This window comes from Equus caballus, chromosome 26 (assembly GCF_041296265.1).
Source record: "Equus caballus isolate H_3958 breed thoroughbred chromosome 26, TB-T2T, whole genome shotgun sequence".
Classification (NCBI taxonomy): Eukaryota; Metazoa; Chordata; class Mammalia; order Perissodactyla; family Equidae; genus Equus; species Equus caballus.
In genome coordinates, this window is record NC_091709.1 from 30,717,656 (window position 1) to 30,739,635 (window position 21,980).

Sequence of the window (21,980 nt, forward strand, 5' to 3'; positions counted from 1 at the left end):
TTAAGTTTAATAGACAACTGCCAAAGGAAATATGGATGTCCCTGGGCTTTTAATTCATTCCTGCAAGCTGTGAATACTCTAAGTATTGTCCTACACATCAGCATTTGCAAAACACAATGATTTTCATCATACAATATGAAGAAAATACAGCGCATCCTTAACTTAAAGATCAACAGTGTCGTTGTGGCTAAAGCCTAGCCAAAGATGAGAAGTCCTAAGGTTCAAATAGAAAAATGGTTACGTTTAACACTAAATCTAAACTCACTAAACCTAAGTCACATGAATAAACTTAAACTCTCTCCAAAGCACTCTTACACGACCTACAACACCCAGGCTGATAAATATTTTAGCAATGAAATGAAAAACAACTTCCAACTCTGAAAGCTCACCCATCAGGCATTTTCACACTGTAAAACAAATACTTTACAGCAATGATCCCAGGAGCATACCAATCGTCTGCCTTTACCAAACCACCGTGCCATGTGGACAGCTTTCCACATTTGCTTACATTTTGAAAATAACAGGCCAGGACTGCACTGGGCTTAAGTTGTCAAAAAATATCATGCTTTAAGTTTAATTGGGTAAGAACTATGGACATACACAAGCAGTCTTCCAAAAGCTGAAAGAAAAAAAAAGCTTAACATCAGTGTTTCCAGGAACAGACCCCATACACACAACAAAATGTGTATAGAAATGCCTTGTCAATCTTTCCTTTCATTGCACAGTTGACATCTCAACCAGTGTTCAGAGTCACATCTCCTGGGTCCTAACAGTCCCCTCAATTCCTACTCCGACAGTGCCCACGCCAAAAAAAGACAAACTGACCATCTCCTATTACCATCCTGCAGAAAGATTCTAGATATGCCCGGTGATTTTATTTACCCTGCCCCAAAGGAGAGTTTTGTCCAGATCAGGCCCGGCCTTCTCAAGAAGGCCAGATTTTCTTAAGGTTCCTGGCTCCATACTTCACTGATAGCAACCACCTACCATTAGTACATATTGAAGGGGACAGAGCAACATGCAACAGAAAAAGGAAGAACCAGGGTGATGAAGAAAGAGACTAGAACTCAGAGGACAGGACTGGGCTTTGACCCTTCATACGTGAGTGATACTGGCAGCTCAATGTCTCCAGATCCTAGTTTCTTTATTTGTAAAACGAGGGGGCTTAGAAAGGTCTTATGGCTACTACCTGTTCCAAAACCGATGATTCTTTTCCTAGACAGCTGCAGCATCTAATATGGTAGCCACTAGACACACATGGCTATTGAGTACTTGGAAAGGTGGCTGGTCCGAATTAAAATATGCTCTATGAGTAAAATTTTGAAGACATAAAATGAAAAAAAAGAATGTAATATATTTCATTAATTTTTATACTGACCACATGTTGAATACTTGGATTTATTGGGTGAAATAAAACACATTAAAGTCTGCTTCATCGTTTTCTTTTACCCTTTTATGTGGCTACCAGAAAATTTTAAATTACTTTTAATACTTTATACTCATTATACTCTTACTGGACAGCACTGCGTTAGAGTTAGGTCTGGGCATTAAGTGAAGGCCAGAGGAATTCTGAGATGAAATGACACCAGGAGAGCATCTGAAAGGAACGCTACCAATCCCAAGCTCCTCACCATTAGGACTTGGAGCTTATAATTTACATATAATACTTATAAATGGCTGTTTTAAAGTCATGCTTTTGTTCTCTTATTTTGTTCACCAACAATGAATCAATAGCAAATAACACTGGACCCAAAAATAACCAATATCACTTCCTTTACTCTAAGGCTAAATCGTATTTATGAACTGTAGGCTTTAAGCATAATCCTAAATGGATGCATCTTTACACAGGCACTTATAGCCTGTTTTCAGTTTCCTTTGAAGTGAATATATATTTAAAGTAATAATTTAGTTTACCTCATAAAGATGATCACAATCTTCTTTTTTTTAAAATTCATGTTTGAATTTAATAAGAACTAAAATGAACTTGCATGGATGGACCACATGTCATTGAGGTCTAACTAGAAATTTTTCCACTAATTTTTGCAGTGTGCATCTATTTAATGTATTTTAAACGATCAGAGAAGCAGAGATTGTTTCTGGAGAGTTTGTTTACTTAGAAATACATCAGATTATGAACAAAACCAACAAAATACTTGTAAGATTCAAGTAAGCCGAGAAGGAATGCTCAAGTATTCTTCTCAACACATTCTTGGACTGCCAACTTTTCCAACTAGGTGATCTTAAACAAAGGCATACATCTAACTGCCTGCAAGATCAACTACCAATTATTTAAAGTCAGTAAAGCAAGCAATGTCCCCAACTCTGCAATCCAGGGCCAACTAGGGCATACCCATTTCAGGGGGCGCTTAAATTGTGAGGAGTAATTATGTCAAATATTTTCAGATATATGAAAGCACAACAGAATTCAGAATAAAATATAAGTTCTTTGGAGAAATTAAAAAAAATAAAGTTTTGGGGACCAGCTGGTGGTGTAGTGGTTGGGTTTGCACACTTCACTTCGGTGGCCCAGGGTTCATGGGTTTGCAACCCAGGGTTCATGGGTTCACATCCCAGGCACGAACCTAGCATCACTTGTCGGACCATGCTGTGGGTGCATCCCACATAAAACAGAGGCACAGTGGCACAGATGTTAGCTCAGCGACAATGTTCCTCAAGCAAAAAGAGGAAGAGTGGCAACAGATGTTAGCTCAGAGCCAAGCTTCCTCACCAAAAAAAATAACAATAATAAAGTTTCTGAAATTATATAAACTATACAGCCATTAGAAAATTACACAGAAATTAAAGAACAAGATTTTCTTTATATTTTCAAATTCTATCTAATAGAAGTAAAACAAATTTTCAAATTTACATGATGTAAATTACCACCTACTCTTTTTGTAGAGAAAAAAAGTATAATTTCAAAATAGGGCCAAGGTAATATGAGAGAAATATACATTCAGACACATGTTGGCTACTCTTTCTGATTCTCATTATCAATCAACAACTATTCCATACACAGACAAATCGTCATCTATTTTTCTGAAGGCAGTATCTAGAAGTCATATTTCCTTGATAGATACTTCAAAATAAAAAAAGAAAAGAAATGCCAAGATTTAAGATGATCAAACTTGAACTACGCTTTTGATTACTCTTAAAGAGAACCACGGGTTCAAAAAGAAATAATGCAGAAAATAAAACCAAGAGTAGTTTTCAAGGAACCTTGATATTTTAGACATTTCCTTAAGATAGAACCATGTATAATACGTCAAACTACTGGGACATATCTAAATAAATCTTCAGGGGCTGATAAAATGCCTACTGTAAAACGCCAAACACTTCCTAATGTTGATGATTATATCAAGCCTGCTCAGGACTCTAGGTTTTTCCCACATCTCTATTTCATCACATACTTTCTGGTAAATATCTTCATTTGACCACTTCTACAATAATTGAAATGAGTAAGAAAACAGATAAGTAACTAAGATGAACTTTAAAATGGCAGCCCTATTTTTATGGATATAAATATATTAAGGTTTGTTTTCTTCTTTTCCATAGATCTTTCCATTCTATTTTTTTTCCTTCTCCCCAAAGCCCCGCAGTACATAGTCGTATATTCTAGTTGTGAGTGCATCCGGCTGTGTCATGTGGGATGCCGCCTCAGCATGGCCTGATGAGCAATGCCATGTCCACGCCCAGGATCCCAACCGGCGAAACCCCGGCCACCAAAGGGGAGCGTGCAAACTTAACCACTGGGCCACAGGGCCATCTCCCTTCCATTCTATTTTAATAACACAGGTGCAATAAACAGATCTGAATGGCTGTGTAGCAATGGAAAAGAAGCTGAACATGGTAGGCAAATGTAGCGCAAAAGAGGTTCTCAGTATCATGCTCTTTTCTAAAAACCTCCAAGCTTGTTTTATCTGCTATTCCTTTCAAAGAACAAGTACAATAAAATTGCTTTAGGGAAGTCTCGAGATCAAATGAACATTAGTTTACCAATAGGGAGAGTGAACTGACACTGCCATTATTATCCACAGAGCCACTAGAACTATATCTTTTTCCATCACTCTGATTGGAAGGACTTTCCAGGAACAACAGTCTAAATCATCTTACGTACAATCAGCCAGAGTGAAGGCTCAGCTCTTGGGTGTTCCTGCCATAAAAATAAAAAAGCATTCCCTATCACCTCCTCCATCACTCCCAAAAGATGTGCTTCCTATGTGGTTAATGAGCAAATAAGAAGTGGGCAAATCCCAAAAACCTACTCCAACTGCTCATGGAGAATCTTTCCTTTGGTTTGGATCAGAATTTTATTAATTTATTAATCAATCTACCCATTTTCTTCTACATTCCTTCGTATTGTATTTACTCTGCATCCCACAATGCCAGTTGCCACCCAGTATGCTGCCTCTCCCTACTCCTTAAGAGAAACTGCAATGTATTCCTGGTGGGAATACTCCCAGGTAATGGATCATGTGTACCAGCCTCCCTTGCAGCTAGGTGCTACCATCTGGCTAACGAGATTAAGCAGACATTGATAAGGACTTCTGCAAAGGCTCCTAAACCTAACTGAACCACAGTATCAATGGACACCCTCATTTTAGGAACATCTAAGAGCACCCTATTGCTGAGAAGAAGTTCAAACTCATCAAGGCATCCAAAGCTCTTAATCCCCTACCCACATTCCCATGCCTTCCTCTTTTGAACCTCTACACCCTTGCTGTTCTTTCTATCTGGAAAGCCCTACCATGCCTCAGTTAACCTCCACTTGCCCTTGAAACCAAGTTCAAATTCTGCCTTCTCTATGAAGACTTTATTCGTTCTTCCATTGTAGCCTTTGGCACACCGTGCCTAATTATTTCTGCATTTCTTTCTTTCCCCATCAGGCTGCAAAACCCTTCAAGACACAAACTGAGTTACTTCTCTGTTTATGCACAGCCCCACAAAGACACTAGGGCTCCTGTCATGACCAAAACACAGAATACATCCAGTATATGCCCATAAAATGAATGTTTTTAAAAATCCAAGGTAAGCGGGGGCTGGCCCAGTGGTGTAGCTGTTAAGTTTGTACACTCTGTTTCAGCGGCCCAGGGTTTGCCGGTTCAGATCCCAGGCACAGACCTATGCACTCCTTATCAGGCCAGGCTGTGGCAGGTGTCCCACACATAAAGTAGAGGAAGATGGGCATGGATATTAGCTCAGGGCCAATCTTCCTTGAGAAAAAAAATTCAAAGTAAGGGGAAGAACAATGCAGTAAGATAATGAATAAGTAATAATAAAAAACGTAACTCCAGGTCAGTGTCAATATCACATAAGTCAATCTCAAGTCTTGAGAAAATTTGGAATAGAGACAAACAGGTGAGCACATAATCCAAATATCCAATTAAACATCCTGCATTAAAACTTTCCCTCATCTGCTAACAGAAGAATTGATCGATGGGCCCAGGTAGCATTTCATGTGTTCCAATTCTGAGATGAATGAGCAAACAAGCAATGAAATCACATGTCCAAATTTTTTAAAGCATAAATAATTTAACAACAGTAATAAACCCTTAGAATGATGTCTTAACCGAAGTCTTTTTTTCCTCCAGGAAAAAAAACTTACACTGAAATTTTTTTCTTATCTCTTTATTGGCTATTTATGAAATCAATAAATACAACTAACAAGATATACTGCAATGAACTGAATAATTCCCATCTGTGTCCTTTCAACACGACCCAGAAAATTGACAATGATACACATTTAACCTTTGAGTCCAGCTCACAAAAGTAAAGTGAAATAGTCACATGGCAAATACAGACAAGAAAAAGAATTGCCTGGAAACAAGGTGGGTCGGCTTCCTATCTTGTTTATTGAAGGATGTCCTCCCTGCCTGGGAATGTTCATTATCTTTGTCTTGGGTATCTCCAAAGGCCGTGCTGATAAATTATTCACCCCCCAGTTCCCGGGACTTGCACTGTCTGAATGACATCTCTATCCAGCAGCCTTTGCTTCTACAGTTTCAGCCATCTGGTCACATGGCTTCCCTCAGAGGACTCTCTCCTCTCATATCCCACTGAACAAGTATGCAGCGATTCCAAAAACTGCAATTTTGTCACAAATGTCCTCTTGAAAGTGGATCCCTTCACAAATCCTCAAACTACCAGCAATGCGAAAGTTGCTTTCACGTTTGAACGTCCTCTCAGCTAGCCAAGAACCTCCCCCACACAAAACAACTACAGGATTTTAAAATTCAGTTTACTTTTATTAGACTTACATTTTCTTGAGTCTGTGGTGTAAGAGGATTTAATACTTGACACAAAGCACTAAAAACAAGCCTGAGAAAACACTAGCCAGATACAAAGCTAATCATAATGACCTCAATTAGATTTTCCATGCCTGTCAAGTTAATAGCATAAAGTGGGATTGGCTTCAAGCCCTTGAACTTGAAAAGTACAATTTTTTTTAAGAGAATAGAAATAACAATTCAATTTTTTTCTTAAAAGGCCAATTTTGATTTTGGTTCACACTAAGGTAATAAGTTAATATGAGCTGTAAAATGGCAAAAAAAGTAGTAAACTGAAAAACGACAATGCTGATGAAATGTTCATTTGGATGGCCACTCAATTTAATTCCAATACACATTTTCTTTCTAAGCTCCACTATCTCATTTAAACAAAATCATTTCTAGGCACCCTCAAGTGAAAGGGTCTCAATTAGACAACTGATGAAAAATTTTAAGAATGAGGTAATTTTTACTGGCCAACTGAATTTCTGAAATAAAGAGTTGCAAATAACTGAACATTTTTAAGTTATTGACAGCACTTATGAAAGCTTTTCACAATAAAATGTTCTAAAAAAGGGGGCAAAATAAATCTTATTTAAAAGGCTTTAATTTTGCTCTCAACGCTTGGAGTGAGGTGTCATTCACAATTTTCTAAACTTAAGAGAAGTTAATTCAACTGTCAAGAATCAAACACATAACTCTTTATCACCACAATACAAAATTTCTAGAGTACTCACTGAAAATATCTATCAAATATTTAGTAAATACCAGATGGAAGGCATTTTGGTGAGTGATGGAACAAACTACAAGAAACAGTTTGTGATCACAATCAACATTAACTTCTCTCCACCACCATTTTTGGTTTTAATATTTAACCGCTCTAAGCAGATCCCCTGGCCACAGTTCTTTTACATCATAGTGAACATATAGTTCCCTCCTCCAGATATCTAAGTTTACATTTTGGGTAGTGACCAGATCAGAGACCTTTCCTGATAATAACACATAAAGTGTCACACCCACAACACACCTCCACATGGCATTCCCCTATCCCCTTTACCCAACTTAATTTTTTGTAAGTACCTGACTACTTCCTGTTTCTTCTGTCTACCCTCACTATACTGTAAGCTCCTCTTGCGGGCAGGGACCTCAGAAATATTTGTTAAATGAAGGAGCGCATTTTCCCTTTCTGGGTGTGCCCATAAAAATCTAGGTTTCTCTGTGTATGAAAATAAGCTAACCACTTTTCTATAGAAATTTTATTTTAATTTTAAATTGCTAACTGATTTAATATGTAAGTATCTGCGGATAAATTATTCTTAGAATGATTAGTCTGCATATTTGCTAGTTTCTGTGGGAGTTTAAGAACTCATCAGTTCTATCTTCAAAGCAATATACAGCAATGACAAAAATATTTGTTTTATTTATTTAATTTTTATGGGTGGGTTTTATTTTTGAGTCACCCTAAAACTTGGGTGTGCGTGTGTGTGTCTGTGAGAGGAAGATTGGCCCTGAGTTAACATCTGTTGCCAGTCTTCCTCTTTTTGCCTGAGGAAGATTGTCGCTGAACTAACATCTGTGCCAATCTTCCTCTATTTCATGTGGGATGCCACCACAGCATGGCTTGATGAGTGGTGCTAGGTCGGTGCCCAGGATCCAAACCTGTTAACCCCAAGCCGCCAAAGTGGAGCTCGCAAACTTAACCACTACGCCACCAGGCCAGCCTCTTATATTTGTTTTAAAAAAAACCATAATAAGCAATTAAGAGGATCAGTATGAGGAATATTTGTTCTTGACTATTACTTTTCATATGACAGGTTTTAATGTTAGTCTCTGAAGAGTTAAGCTAAGATTTCAAAAAAACTGCCTCAGTTTTAAAGGCTCAACCTTCAGAGTAGATAAAAATTCTTTTTTTCTGAAAGATAAAAAAAGTCAATACATAAGGCTAAAAAATAGTGGATATCTATCTTTATCATGTATGCCTATTAATTCCACTACAAAATAACTGAGTAGCGTTATTTACAAAACAGTAATTATGCTTTTGAAAATTCATCCAATAGGAAGAGCACATATAAAAATCCTTTTTTGGACTAACCAAGCCTTAATAGACAATTCTATTTTCTTTGTTTTTGATTCAAAATAAGAATTATGTTGCCTTATTATTTTTATTGCAATCAAGCATGTGCAGACATGGAAAAAAACTAAACAAATGAGTTTGTGGTAACTGGGAATAAGGGGTCAGGTCTAAAGTACACAAATGTATCTCAAGGGTGGGATTGAACCTCTTGTTTTTCTTCCTGTAAAATGCCTCTGTGGGGTCAAAATATATTACAGTCATTACAGCTCTGAAATTTCACAAAGCAATAAGAGTAATCATGCATTTCTTCACTTAATACAAATGATTTTCTTGATCCTGCAGATCTCTATTCTCATAAATATCTAAGGCTGAAAAGTAATTTATCAGTCTCTATCATCAGGGATGCCTGTCATTCTTCACTAAAGATAGTATGTGGGTTTCTGTGGAAGAGAATTGAGAGCATGAGACAAATTATTAGATTCTCTAAGAAAGAATCAGGCAAAGAACAATTTCACAGCGACAAAGTAAGTTACCAAAAAAAGGGTAACTTTTCTTGCTCAATCAAATTTCTCAGCTAAAAGTCATCTGAACTTGGGGGGAAAAAGAAAAATTGAGAGACCATCTGGAAATTAGGAAATACAAACACTACTTGGGGGTCTCTCACTAAGAAGACCTTAAGAATTCTAGAATTTGCTCATCTACAAAACAGACTTGTTCTTTTCCCTGTCTGTAAGGTTAATCTTGCTTATTCCTTGTCACTGCTCATTGACCCTACATACGTGGTTGTGGTACCATCTCATTCATTCCTCACTGTTATCTACTCTGAGCAGAATGTTTATTCCAAACATGGCTACAATAATCACATCCTCCTTCTTGAACCCACTTTTTTTGATTGAGTAAGACAATGATCAATCCATGAAGTGGTGTAACAAAAATCCACATAGATTTCTTGGGACTTTGCCTATTGATTCTTCAATGTGTTAATCACACTTTAACCACAGTATCACTAATTTCACATACTCTCCAATAATCTAAGCCTAATTTTGAAATTGAGATCAAAACTATTTTATTTTGTAAAGAGCAAAATACGCTGATTAAAAAAATGTATGCTTTTAATTAAGCAGTAGATCACTATAAAGTTTACCACACTCTGGCTGGTAATATAATTCATTTTATTTTGAAAATTGATTTCTTACAGAAATGCTGCGTTCTCAAGTAGTCTGCTTTTTGGTTTCCTCCTCTGGTGAAGATCATTTCAAGTTTCCATTCTGCCTAGGACCATAATTTCACAGGACCGAAATTCTTTTGCTGGAATTTGAAATCTTCCATTTCTGTCTAGATTGGCAAAACTTGCTTATTCATTTTCTAGAAAAGGTTTTGCTGAAAACTAAACCAAGCTTGTTCACAGCTCCGTACACATAGCTGATCGTCAACTAATAGCTAAGTTAATAATCGAGCCAGCGTACACACTTGCACAGTATTAGACAAGTGTGGCAAGCTGCCAGTGTGCACACATTTAAAACAGGTCTTTCCTACTTATGTAAAAACTGCTTATACTTTTTACACATTTCTATACTGTCTAAATTTTTCAATGAGCATGAATTATTTTAATGTTTTCCCAAAAGCCAATTGAAATATAAAATACATCTAAATATTTAATAAATGAAATGTATTATTCTAAAAATTTTATCTGCAATGTCCTTTTTTAATTTAGATCAAATTCATTCATTCTTATAGAGAACAAACTGCCTGTTTCCTGCAATAGTCTTAGCTGGTCAGTGAGCACATTAGTCAGTAAATGAAACATCACAGAGATTTTTTTTTTAACTTTCAACTATGTGCGAGACCTAAATGTATCATTTTACATTATCATCCTCATATACAGTAGTAGTAACACTAATACATGGGGGTCTAGCGGTTAAGATTTGGTGCTTTCAATGCCAAGACCCAGGTTCATTCCTGGTCACAGAACCACACCACCTGTCTGTCTGTCAGTTGTCACACGGTGGTGGTTGCGTGTCGCTGTGATGCTGAAAGCTATGCCACCGGCATTTCAAATACTAGCAGGGTCACCCATGGTGAATAGGCTTCAGTGGAGCTTCCAGACTCAGACAGACTAGGAAGAAGGACCTGGCCACACACTTGCGAAAAAATAGGCCATGAAAACCCTATGAACAGCAATGGAGCATCATCTGATATAGCGCCGGAAGGTGAGAGGATAGCACAAAAAGACTGAGCAGGGTTCTGCTTTCCTGTCCACAGGACCACCAGGAGTCGCAATTGACTGGACGGCACCAACAACAAAATTAACACATAATGCTAATAAGATGTCATTATGTTATATACATATATATTAATTCATATAGTGTTTCCAACATTTTACGTATATACTAACTCACTTGATCCTCAACAACCATAACATTATTATCCCCATTTTACAAAGGAAAAAACTGAGGCGTGGAGCTAGCCACTGTCAACAGCTCAAAACGGACAGAGCCAGGATTTAAGGCCAGGCCATCTTGCCCCCATGCAGGCTCTTGATCAGTATGGTCCTGCCTTCCCTGAGCATGTGAGAAACTCAATGACTGGGTGTTGCGGGCCTAACCTCACGCTGATGTGGAAATCAACAATATAAATACAGGAACAATTCCACTACTTTCCATAGAGCTGGGCGTTTTTTGTTGTTGTTGTTGTTAAAGATTTTATTTTTTTCCTTCCCAAAGCCCCCCGGTACATAGTTGTATATTCTTTGTTGTGGGTCCTTCTAGTTGTGGCATGTGGGACACTGCCTCAGCGTGGTTTGATGAGCAGCGCCATGTCCACGCCCAGGATTCGAACCAATGAAACACCGGGCTGCCTGCCTGCAGCGGAGTGTGCGAACTTAACCACTTGGCCACGGGGCCAGCCCCAATAGAGCTGGGCTTTTACAAACCTCTCATCTTCCCCATTTCAATCACTACCTTCTTTCACAAAACACTATAATCCTAGCAAAGTTCAAGCTAAATCCGTATTACATGTTTCTTCAAAATGTAGCCACACAAACTAAATCTAAATAAAATGGGCTCTGAGTTCCCTATTGTAGCTAAGACTTCACACATGTGATCCTGAGTTGTCTGTATCCATCCCACTTTGTTTTTTTTTTGTTTTGGTTTTGAGGAAGATTAGCCCTGAGCTCACATCTGCTGCCAATCCTCCTCCTTTTGCTGAGGAAGACTGGCCCTGAGCTAACACTCGTGCCCATCTTCCTCCACTTTATATGTGGGATGCCTGCCACAGCATGGCTTGCCAAGCGGTGCCATGTCCACACCCGGGATCCGAAACAGCGAACCCCAGGCCACTGAAGCAGAACGTGCGCACTTAACCGCTGTACCACCGGGCCGGCCCCTCCATCCCACTTTGAACAGGCAGCTAACTAACTTATCAAGCACCACTTTTTCATAGAAACATTAACTGATGAACATGTCCAGACTTTTTTTTTAATGAATTACTTTATTCCTAAAGCAGCCTTCTCATCCAGTTTTTGGTGGATTTCCACTTCGACAAAGGTAGCAGTAAAGCATATCTACTAATCAGGATTAATCTGCAGGGAAAAATTCACCAGATTTTTTTTCCAAAGAAAAACACCAGCAGCTTGACTGAAATGGCTATTTCTTAAGCTATCCACATTAAACTGAACAAACAGTTACATAACATTCTCCCCTTCACTACGGTTTTCATTTGCAAATTCAGCTTTGAGGGTTCAGGTACTATTTGCTTTTCTTTTCATGCACAACAAAAAAATTAAGAAATAAGATATTTTCTTGTTTAAACTTTCTTTTCTTCCCAGGGGTGTCCTCATTCCTTCACCTTAGCTTCCTCCAGCCCCTCATGAGGGTGTATCTGTATATTGGCTGGGTGACACAGGGTGACAGAGTTTCCAAAGACTTGAAGAAGATGGTATTGAGCATCAATCCCCACTCAGTACATCTGTATCTGGGATCCCCCTAGGAAAGGATGCCACCTCACAGTCAAGTAGAATACAGAGAGGTAAAAAGCTACCAGCAAAAAACCAAAACACAAAGGAAACATCTTCCCCACCTTCCTCGTTGTAGCTCAGCGAATCACATTTTTTTGTCGCATACTCACTCCCTCAGTCAAGGTCCTACTGAAGAAATCATATCAGAACTCTCAGATCCTTCTTTCAGGCCCTTACCTTCAGCCTCTCAACTCCTTATTCCGAATTCCCTCCTCCTCTCCAGAGTGTACCCTGCACCTGTCCTTTTCGTCGCATCCGTCACAGTTCATGAATTTGCATTTATAATGATTTATTTTATTTTTTAGAACTTTTTTTTGGTGAGGAAGACTGGCCCTGAACCAACATCTGTTGCCAGTCTTCCACTTTTAGCTGAGGAAGACTGGCCCTGAGCTAACATCCGTGCCCATCTTCCTCTATTTTGTATGTAGGATGCTGCCACAGCAGTGCTTGAGGAGTGGTGCATAGGTCTGCACCCAGGATCCGAACCTGCAAACCCGGGGCCACAGAAGCAGAACATGTGAACTTAACCAGTACGCCACCGGGCCAGCCCCTAATGATCTGTTTATTATTTGTCTTCCTCACTAGACTGGAATCTTCACGAAGGAAAAGACTGTTTTGTTCACCACAATATCTTCAGAGCTGCGAACAGAGGTTGGCCCAAAAAGGGAATCAATAAAAGTGTCCCAAATGAAGACACGGAAAGATTACGAAAATTAAACGCCACAAATGCACCACCCACACCCTCAGGTGTGCGTGTGTCTGTCTGTCTCGAAGGGAAAAGCTGGGGAGAGGCATGCAAACAAATACTGTAAATGCAAAGACTTAACCTCCCCTTCCCAGACCTGGGATCCAAATCTGGCTGAAACGAACTCCCCGGAAGTTCTCCAGCAGTATCTCATCCCATTGTTCCTTTCTTCTTTAAATATAGATGTTTACACTGTAAGGCTTTTATTCATTATACCAGTTAATCTGTACTTTCCTCTTGGTACTTAACACTTTCTATTTTCTTTCAAAAGCATGCGCCTGTCTTATTTACTCTGCAAACTTCCTGGGAGCAGAGGAGTAGGGGTGGGAGGCAATGAGGTGGATACAGCCAAACTAAACCTTACATGCTGGAGCTTTACATTTAAAGTACATTTATAAGGTTTACCTTTGCATTTGTAACTGATATAACGAGGCAGAGATTAAAGAAGAAATATACTGATGATAGATGCCTTGTAAGTCTCTTAAGGTAATACAAGTCCCTACCTAGATCCAATTTGCAGAAACAGAATGTACATTTCCACTGAATTTTATTACACTTCTTCAGTGAAAGGCACATAATAGCTATGCTTATTTCTAGAATGCCTGACAACCTTCATCGTCATACAAATATCTGTATACAAGTCACGAGGATGCCATAAACGGTGAAACACGGATGCTCTAGCAGCATGGAGAAAAGCCTTATCCATAGAGACAACCTTCCCATTTTCCTTCAAACCCACGTTCAATGGACCACATTCTTTCTTTTTCATTTTTTTCAGTCATTCCGCATTTAACCTTGTCATCTATTTAAGTTGCACATTCCTTTCATTTCCCCAGTCAGCACCAGGGATCCTAATTCTATCTGGAGTACTTTCCTGCGGTACTAACAGCCTCCCAACGCCGTCAGGCGCCTCTGCTGGTTAGGGTGACAAGACAGAAGCTTCTGTGCCCTGCCAGTTATCATGGCTTCCCACTAATTAGCAAGAAACAGTGAGTCCTTACAGATCCCTAGCAAGTCTGAGCTTCACTACTCTGTGCGCCAGTGTCTACCATTAGGGCAGTACTAGTCAGTACAAGTAGGTACAGATAATCTGTGAATGAGCACCACCATCAAAGCAGATAATCGTGATTAGGTTAAGCCCTCCTCCATGGAGGAAAATAAAACTTAAGAGGAAGTGAGTTTAAATACATAAATGTCAGGGTCTTTTAAACTCATAATCTATCAATACACCAGGCAAAATCACCAACTCAGGTAACCTCACTTCCCCCAAGCCGAGGCCCCGTCATCACTGCCCTTATTCATTTCTTTTTGAGAGCCACCTGCAGCAGACCTATTTTCTAAGCCCTACAAAAGGCAGTCAACTCACAATTACATCTTTTCAGTGGACACAGATAGAGCTGGATAAACCCCCCTCAAACCTCATTAGAGTGAATTTGCCTATCCTTCCACCAACACCTTGCAAAACGGACCAATGCAAATCTCACCTCCATCCTTTGAAGGAGGTGCCAATAACCAGTGAAAATGTCCAAAAGGATGACAGATAGAGCAAAGAAATGCAACCAAACAGGCCAAAAAATAAATCTGAATCATATTTGCCTATATGCTGCCTCTTTTCATACAGAAAAAAATATTGCTCAAAAAAGTTAAATATTTACGTTTTGATGAACACTTCAAATAAAGGTTATGATTTGCTTTTAATAACTTAATTTGTGTTTTTCAATGTGGGGTAAGATAATCAGAAAAACTGAAATAATGGTGGGAGTAAATGTAAGTCATCAGAAAAATTAGAGTTCCCTTAATTAAATGCATTTTTTAAAAATATGGAAAACTGAATTCTTTAACTCTTAAAACAATCTGTTTTAACTAGCCCTAAGGTGATTCCTAAGCCACACTTGTAGGTAAAAACCACAAGGGAAAAAAGTTCAATGACCTTGTAAATTAGGAACTAAAAAACTGTAATGTTGTGATAACCTCAGCGGAATTACAGGAAAACAGTTGTCCGGAAATCGTTTTGGAAAATTACCATGAGGTAGGGGGAAAATGAGAGGGAAAAAAAAGGGAAGGGGAGGTTGCAAATAGTAAGATGCAGAATGGGAACCCAAAAGATGCGAAATACAACCTCCTCTGGCCCAACCGTCACGCAAACAACTTCTAAGCATCTTTAGATAAAAAAGAAAAATAGTCATTTTGCACAGGCGTTGGCTGAATGTTCGAGAGTTGGATGAATGGGGAAGACTTGTTATATACACCTAGCGGTGGGTGGATTTCACCAGGCTGCAGCCTCCACACAGCTTTTCTTTGCTGCACTGCAGAGGCGCCATCTTCTCCGTCTTAATCTTCACTCAATTCAATCCTTTTATCTGCACCCTAAAAAGAAAACCCTGAAGACCCTCCCCAGCAGCCCGCGCCCCCAGGGAGGGCTAAACCAGAGTGCCCAGCTCCGCCAGGAAGAGGCCGCGCCTTAATCAGACAAACACCTCCTTTGATGCACAGGAGGGGAGAGCTCGTGCCTCCCCACCACCCGCCACTGCCCTTTCCAATGCACGCCCTACTCTTCGCGTATTTCTCCCCAAGGACTTTACATCCCAGCATAGAATTAACAAGCCTCGGAGGTGATGGGGGTGGGACGCTGAGGGGCCCCGAGGCTCCGCTCTGGCCCCCTCCGGGAGAGACGCGCAGCGCCGGGAAGGGAGTCGGGCGGGAACCTCGGTGGCGCAGACTAACGCGGCTCAGCCACCGCGCCCCGGGCTGGCGAGGGCGGGGTGTCGCGGCTTTTGTTCCCGGGGACCTTCTCCCTCCCCGGGATTAGCTAAAGGTGCGAGTGAACGGCAGGGGCGTCCAGGCTTGGGGAAGGAGCGCGGTGGCTGCGGGTCTCCAACCCCTCCCATCTCTCGCAACTTACACAAAAGGGAGACGCAGAAATGTACAAAGTTTGCCTGCGAAAGGTAGTGCGCGACCCTGCTTGGGGTCGCCCTCCGGAGGCCGCCGCGAGCAGCGGCCAAGAGAAAGGAGGAGGAGGTCGGGCGGGGAAGGGGCGCTGGGAATGCGAAGTGAAGGTGAAACGGGGCAGAAAAGGCAAAGGGAAGCGGGGGAGGGGGGACGCCCAGCTTCCCGAACTGTCCCGACTCCTTCTCCCCAGGGCCTGAGAGAAAGGGAAGGACAGCGATTAAGAGCTGGGGACAGGATCCAGGGACGCTGCATTTTCAGTTTTCCCCACGTGCTCCCTCCCCCTTCCCCCCATTTGGATGTCTCTCGCCTCCCTCGGCCCCCGGCCCCCGCAGGAGGAACTGAGTCAGGGTCTAAGCTCAGGATCGCCTCCTCCTCTTCTCGCCCCCGACTGGCGCGGACCAGGGAACCGGACGCCTCGCCCTCTGCCTCTCCGCGGGCCGGAGCGCGCGTCCCCGGGGCAGGGCTGGGCCGGAGGCGGGGATGCGCAGGGCGCCTGCAAGCGGGGGCGTAGGGCGCTGAGGGGAGAGGGGTCGCCTTGACTGCCCCCGGCTTCTCGGGATTAAAGTCTTGGGAGGAACGGGTCCCCAGCGTGCCCCCCGTCCCCAATTCTGAGGCGCAGCACCCACCTCCAGCGCCCGAGCCGTCCAGGCGGCCAGCAGGACCAGTGCCAAACCGGGCAGCATCGCGACCCTGCGCGGGGCGCCGAGTGTGCTGCTGTGCGAGGGGGATCCGCCGCGCCCTTGCTCTGTCCGTGCCGCCACCGCCGTCGCCGCCGCCGCCTCTGGTGGCCCCCACGCTCGCGCTGCTCCGGGTGCTCTCTGCCACCGCTGCCGAGGAAACTGACGGAGCAGGAGCGCGGCGGCGGGGCTCGGAGCTCGACCAGTCAGCTGATCCGGCCCACCCCGCTAGGCACCCGAGAGAGACCCCTAGCGGCGCCGCTGGGGAGCTGCGCGCGCTCGGCCCGGCAGGGGCCCGCGCCCCGGTGCCCGCAGGTGCAGCGCCCCCGGCTCCTGCAGTCCCCCGAGCCACCCCGGCCGCCGGCCACCTGGGCTCCGCGAGCAGCAGGAGGGAGAGGCTGGGGCGAGGAGCGGGACGGTGCAGGCTCAGGGAAAGGTGAGTCGTAGGACGTCCGGGCTCCAGAAAAGTCGAGAGCGCTCTCCGCTCGTTCCCGTGAGCTTGACTCATCCGACCCCGCAGGCCTCTCAGGGATGTCGTATAAAAGGCTGCTGCTGGGATGCGTTTTTATCCGCATTTCGTTTTTTGTCTGGGTTTGGAGCGGTGGGGGAGGCGTTTCTGGTAGAGAATGGGAACACGACAAGCTTAAAGGAAATAGGATTTGTTTGCTTGTTGAGAGAGAAAAAGCCTCATTTTTTCCAGTCAAAAGCAGCCACGAGCAGCCAGCAATTTCTATCTTTAGAATGAACCGAAGGAAAAAGGCACTGGACCTAGCGAAGAAGCTGGCGACCCATTTACTTCTCCTTGAAAGAAGGATTTTTTGTTTTTTGTTTATTTATTGTGGGGTGGGGTTTTTTTTAGAAAGGAGTCAATGGGGTTTTTATCAGGCAGGGATGTAACATCCATCTGAGCTGAGGGCGAAGTGAAAGTTAAGAGGCAAAGGATCTGGAGAGAGGGTTCTTATTTGGCCCCCAGAACTAAGAACTCCTGACCTCAAACTCTGTCCTTGTTCTTCGTTGTGTCTGTCCTAAATTACAGAAATGAACCTGCTGCGAAGCCACCTTCTCCTAGATTAAACACAAATCCTCCAGTGCCCAGGTAGTGTCCACTTAGTCTAGAACGGTCTAGAGCCGCTCAGATGTATCCTCTGCTCTTGACCTGAAGGAGCACCAGGCACGGAGCCTCAGTCGACAGTGGGGCTGGTGGGAGGGAGTGAAGCCAGGGACTCTGGTGGTGGGACCATGGCCCAGCCAGGGGGATGTGCACTACCTTCCTGAGAAGTCCGCCTTTATCTGCCAGCTCCCCTAAATGTTCTCCTCTATCTTTTCCCCTTCTGGGCATCCAATCCTGGTCCTTGGATTACTTTTTCCTCTGAATGTCCTTGGAAAGTCCTCAACAAATAAGAACAAATATTTGTTCTCATGCGGTATTTCTGTACATGCTATCCGTCATTTACTTCCTACAAAAGCCAGTGCGGCCCTTAGTATTATTATTCCCATTTATAAGTCAGGAAATGGAAGCTGAGGAACTTCTTCGAAATCTGACGACAAGTAAGTGACATGAAGTTGGGACTGTAGGAAAATCCTAAGTGGCAGCAAAACCAGTTGCTTCCCAAATCCATTTACCCACCACCATAATTCCCTGTGCATCCTAGGTTTGTGTGAGCAATTGAAGGCATCTGAATGCAGGGAGGATGACTCGAAGATGGGGAGAGAGCAGGAACAGGTACAAATTTTGCGGGCCCCATACAAAATGCAAAAGTGGGGCCCTTTGTTTCAAAATTAAGAATATTAAGTTGGCGACAGCAGAATATTAAACCAACCGTGGGGCCCTTCTGAGCACAGGGCCCTGTGTGACTGCACAGTTGCCTGCCCATGAAACCAGTCTTAGGAAGGAGGAAGGTGTTTTTAAGAGTAAAGAACTTTTATTGAGCGCAAAATTAAAAAATACAGAGGTGAGGTTATAATCTGTAAAATAAAGGTTCTTCAATTTAGCAGGTTCCCTTTCTACTCCTGAAATCCACCACACTCATGCATTCCCTGGACAAGATGTTCCCTGGGGGAAGATGATTAGCTGCTGTGTCAGATTGATGGACACTCTTTACATTTCCGCCTGTTCTATCACCACTCAGGGATCCTGATGGCTTGTACTTCTCAGCTGCTATCTCTGTTCTGCATTTAATACCATTGCCTGCCCTGAGGTATCTTCTGGATCCCCAAGCAGGAAATACAGTTACATCCCTTGTTAGAATCCTGCAACGCTGGGGAACGGACCGACCACCCACCGGCTGGAATCTCCAGGCATTCCAGCCTCGGCTTTAATACCTCAACTTGTGAGATGTTCACTAGCCCTTAAACCGTGCATTCTGTCTTTGAGCTGTTCTGGTTACCAGAAAGTTCCTAGCCCATTTAAACCCACATCACTTTCCTTTAACCTCCCACTCACGTGTCCTTGTTGTACCCCTATGACCACGCAGATCAGGTCTTTTCCACACCACACATCTTCATGTATTTGTCAGCACTTTTCATGCTGCTTCTGCCTCCAGTCCTTGCTTCTCAAGGAAACAGCACTTCCTTCAACAGTTGTGCAAATGGCACGGTTTCTGGTTCCTTCCACACCCTGACCATTCTCCTCCAAACGTGTTCTAGTTTGTCTGTATGTGTTTACAGTATCCTAAGAGTGCTCTGACCACTGCAGTGTGGAGTAATCTATTGCCCACCTCAAATGCCTAACGTTGCATTTGACCTTGTGGACTCAGACTGGTCACACTCGCTACCAGTTCTCCCAAATCTATTTTATGCCTAGCGCTGTGAGCCACATCTCTGTTATTTTGGGTTTAGGTGTTATCTGTGCCGCGCAAATGTCACCAAAAGCAATGTTAATCTCAGCCATGAGCTGGGCCCTGTATTAGTCTGCTAGGGCTGCCATGACAAAGTATCACAGACTGAGTGGCTTAAACGACAGAAATTTATTTTCTCCCAATTCTAGAAGCTAGACTTCCAAGATCAAGGCATCAGTAGGGTTGATTTCTTCTGAGGCTTCTCCCCTTGCCTTGCAGATAGCTGTCTTCTCCTTGTGTCTTCACATGGTCATTGTCCTTCAGTGTGTGTCTGTGTCCTAATCTCCTTTTATAAGGACACCAGTCATATTGGATTAGGGTCCACCCTAATGACTTCATTTTAACTTATTACCTCTTTAGAGACCCTGTCTCCAAATATAGTTATAGTCTGAGGTCTCAAGGATTAGGATTTCAACTGTGAATTTCAACATATGGATCTGGGAGAGGAACCCAGTTCAGCCCATAACAGGGCCTCATTTGGAGCAGCTCGGACTTATTCTCTGCTAATCTCTGACCTTTATGACCAATGACCAATGGTTCTTCTGCCCTTCTCAGTCGGACGATCATTCAGCTCAACAGAAAAAAATAGAAATGGAAGAGTTCTTTCTCTCTGTCATGCATCACCACAGCATGACACTCCCCAACAGCTAGCTTATCCCTCTCAAGATCATCCAGCACTGAAAATAAATAACATGGTCCATTACATTTTTCCTTAGAAAATTTTATCAAAACTTGAACTTGTGTTGACATTTAAAATCTGAGTTAGTTTGCTAGAGCTGCCATAAGAAAATATCACAGACTGGGTGGCTTCAACAACACAAATTTATTTTCTCACAGTTCCAGAAAGTAGAAGTCTAAGATCAAGGTGCTGGCAGGGTTGGTTCCTCTGAGGCCTCTTTACTTGGCTTGCAGATGGCAGCCCTCCTACTGTGTCCTCACTTGGTCTTTCCTCCACGAGCCTGCAGCCTTGGCGTCTCTTTCTTTATCCTAATCTCCTGTTCTTATAAGGACACTGGTGAGATTGGATTAGGGTCCACCCTGGTGACTTCATTTTAACTTAATTGCCTCTGTGAAAGTCCTATCCCCAAATACAGCCACGTTCTGAGGTACTGGGAGTGAGGCTTCAACAGAAGAATTTTGGAGGAACACTGTTCAGTCCGATACAGAACCCCTAAAATTATTTTTACATTTTAAGCTTCCCTCATATCCATCCTTCAGAGTGGATTCTCTCCACCTTTTATTCATATCCTTTTGAAACCAGAATACCTCTAGGTACCCAGAGTGGTTTCTTTAGCTGCCTCCTGGTTGGATATTTGCATTACTTGGTGACTCCACACTTCCAATAGTGTTGAGAATTATGGTACCTTCTATAGAGGTGCTACCTTGCTGAGTATTAGCTGTAATGGCAGACACAGCACCATATTGGAGAGTTTCACCTGCTTCTTAACTTGTCCTTCCTTTGAGAACATCATGCCGATTCCTCATTTTAGACCAGAAGTAGATCCTGAGTTGCATTCTCTTTCTTCTCATTCTACCTTCTCTAAGACAGAAGGGAATTATTATTTTCTTTATCTCATCTGCAGCTTTCAATAGATATAAAAGTCTAAACTGTAAATAGCATTCAGGCTTTTTATAATAAAATCCTTTCTCCAATGACGGGCACAGTTTTTCACATAAGACTTTTTTTCTTTCTTTGTAATGAATAGACACAAAGAAACATTGAAATTAATAATTAGCACTTAACATACCTACATTTAACCACACGTTTCTAATAGACCTGCATGTAGACAGAAGATGTGACATTTTACTTGTCTGTTTTCTTAAGTTACTGCTTCATGCATGGGTCTTTACTCCAGTAGTGTGTCTACGAAGTGTTAATTTATTTTCAAACAATACATACTTTAAAAATTAGTCCTTCTCTGCAGTCATTACACATAACTACTTCAAAGACATCCTTCAGATTCAAGTAAATAATAGTTTTACAAATGGGCTAAATGTATTTCAGTAGCAACTTTATGGGACAGCAAAATTAAATGTTTAACCAGGGAGCACTGTTGGCAGCTGGCTTACATAACTTGTTTGAAGAATGATGGCAATTCCAAGGTTGCCGCAAGGACTAATTTAAAAGAATATTTCTACATTTTATGGGATAAAAAGGAAGAACAAGAAAGGAGAAAGAAATAGGCCATACATGCCAACCTCAGAGTTAGGAAGTGTGAAAATCAATCCAGCAGCAGGAAGATTTAATGGAGGCATATGGGCATTTTACAGGTTTGCTTCTTTAGAAAAGTTTAGTAATAAGGCAGCAGTATGCAATGGTAGAAAAGAACTCAGGCTTTGAGAAAGCTTCACTACTACGTATCAGTGTGGAAATAGTTATGGAACCTACCAGAGCCTTGATACCAAACCTCTTAATC

The 21,980-nt window shown here is 42.2% G+C and overlaps 1 protein-coding gene across 7 annotated transcripts in view; it reads right to left on the bottom strand.

The window, feature by feature from the left end:
* APP (amyloid beta precursor protein) overlaps window positions 1-17,267 on the bottom strand; it is a 254,504-nt gene extending 237,237 nt beyond the window's left edge. For 6 of the 7 annotated variants that reach the window (XM_003364177.5, XM_003364171.5, XM_003364176.5 and 3 more), the window contains exon 1: window positions 16,676-17,267. In XM_003364177.5, coding sequence (XP_003364225.1) covers window positions 16,676-16,732 — 57 coding nt within the window. In that variant the 5' untranslated portion in view covers window positions 16,733-17,267. The remainder of the gene's footprint in view (window positions 1-16,675) is intronic. The other variant, XM_070252098.1, reaches the window with a different exon arrangement.
* Between the last annotated feature and the right edge of the window lie 4,713 nt (window positions 17,268-21,980).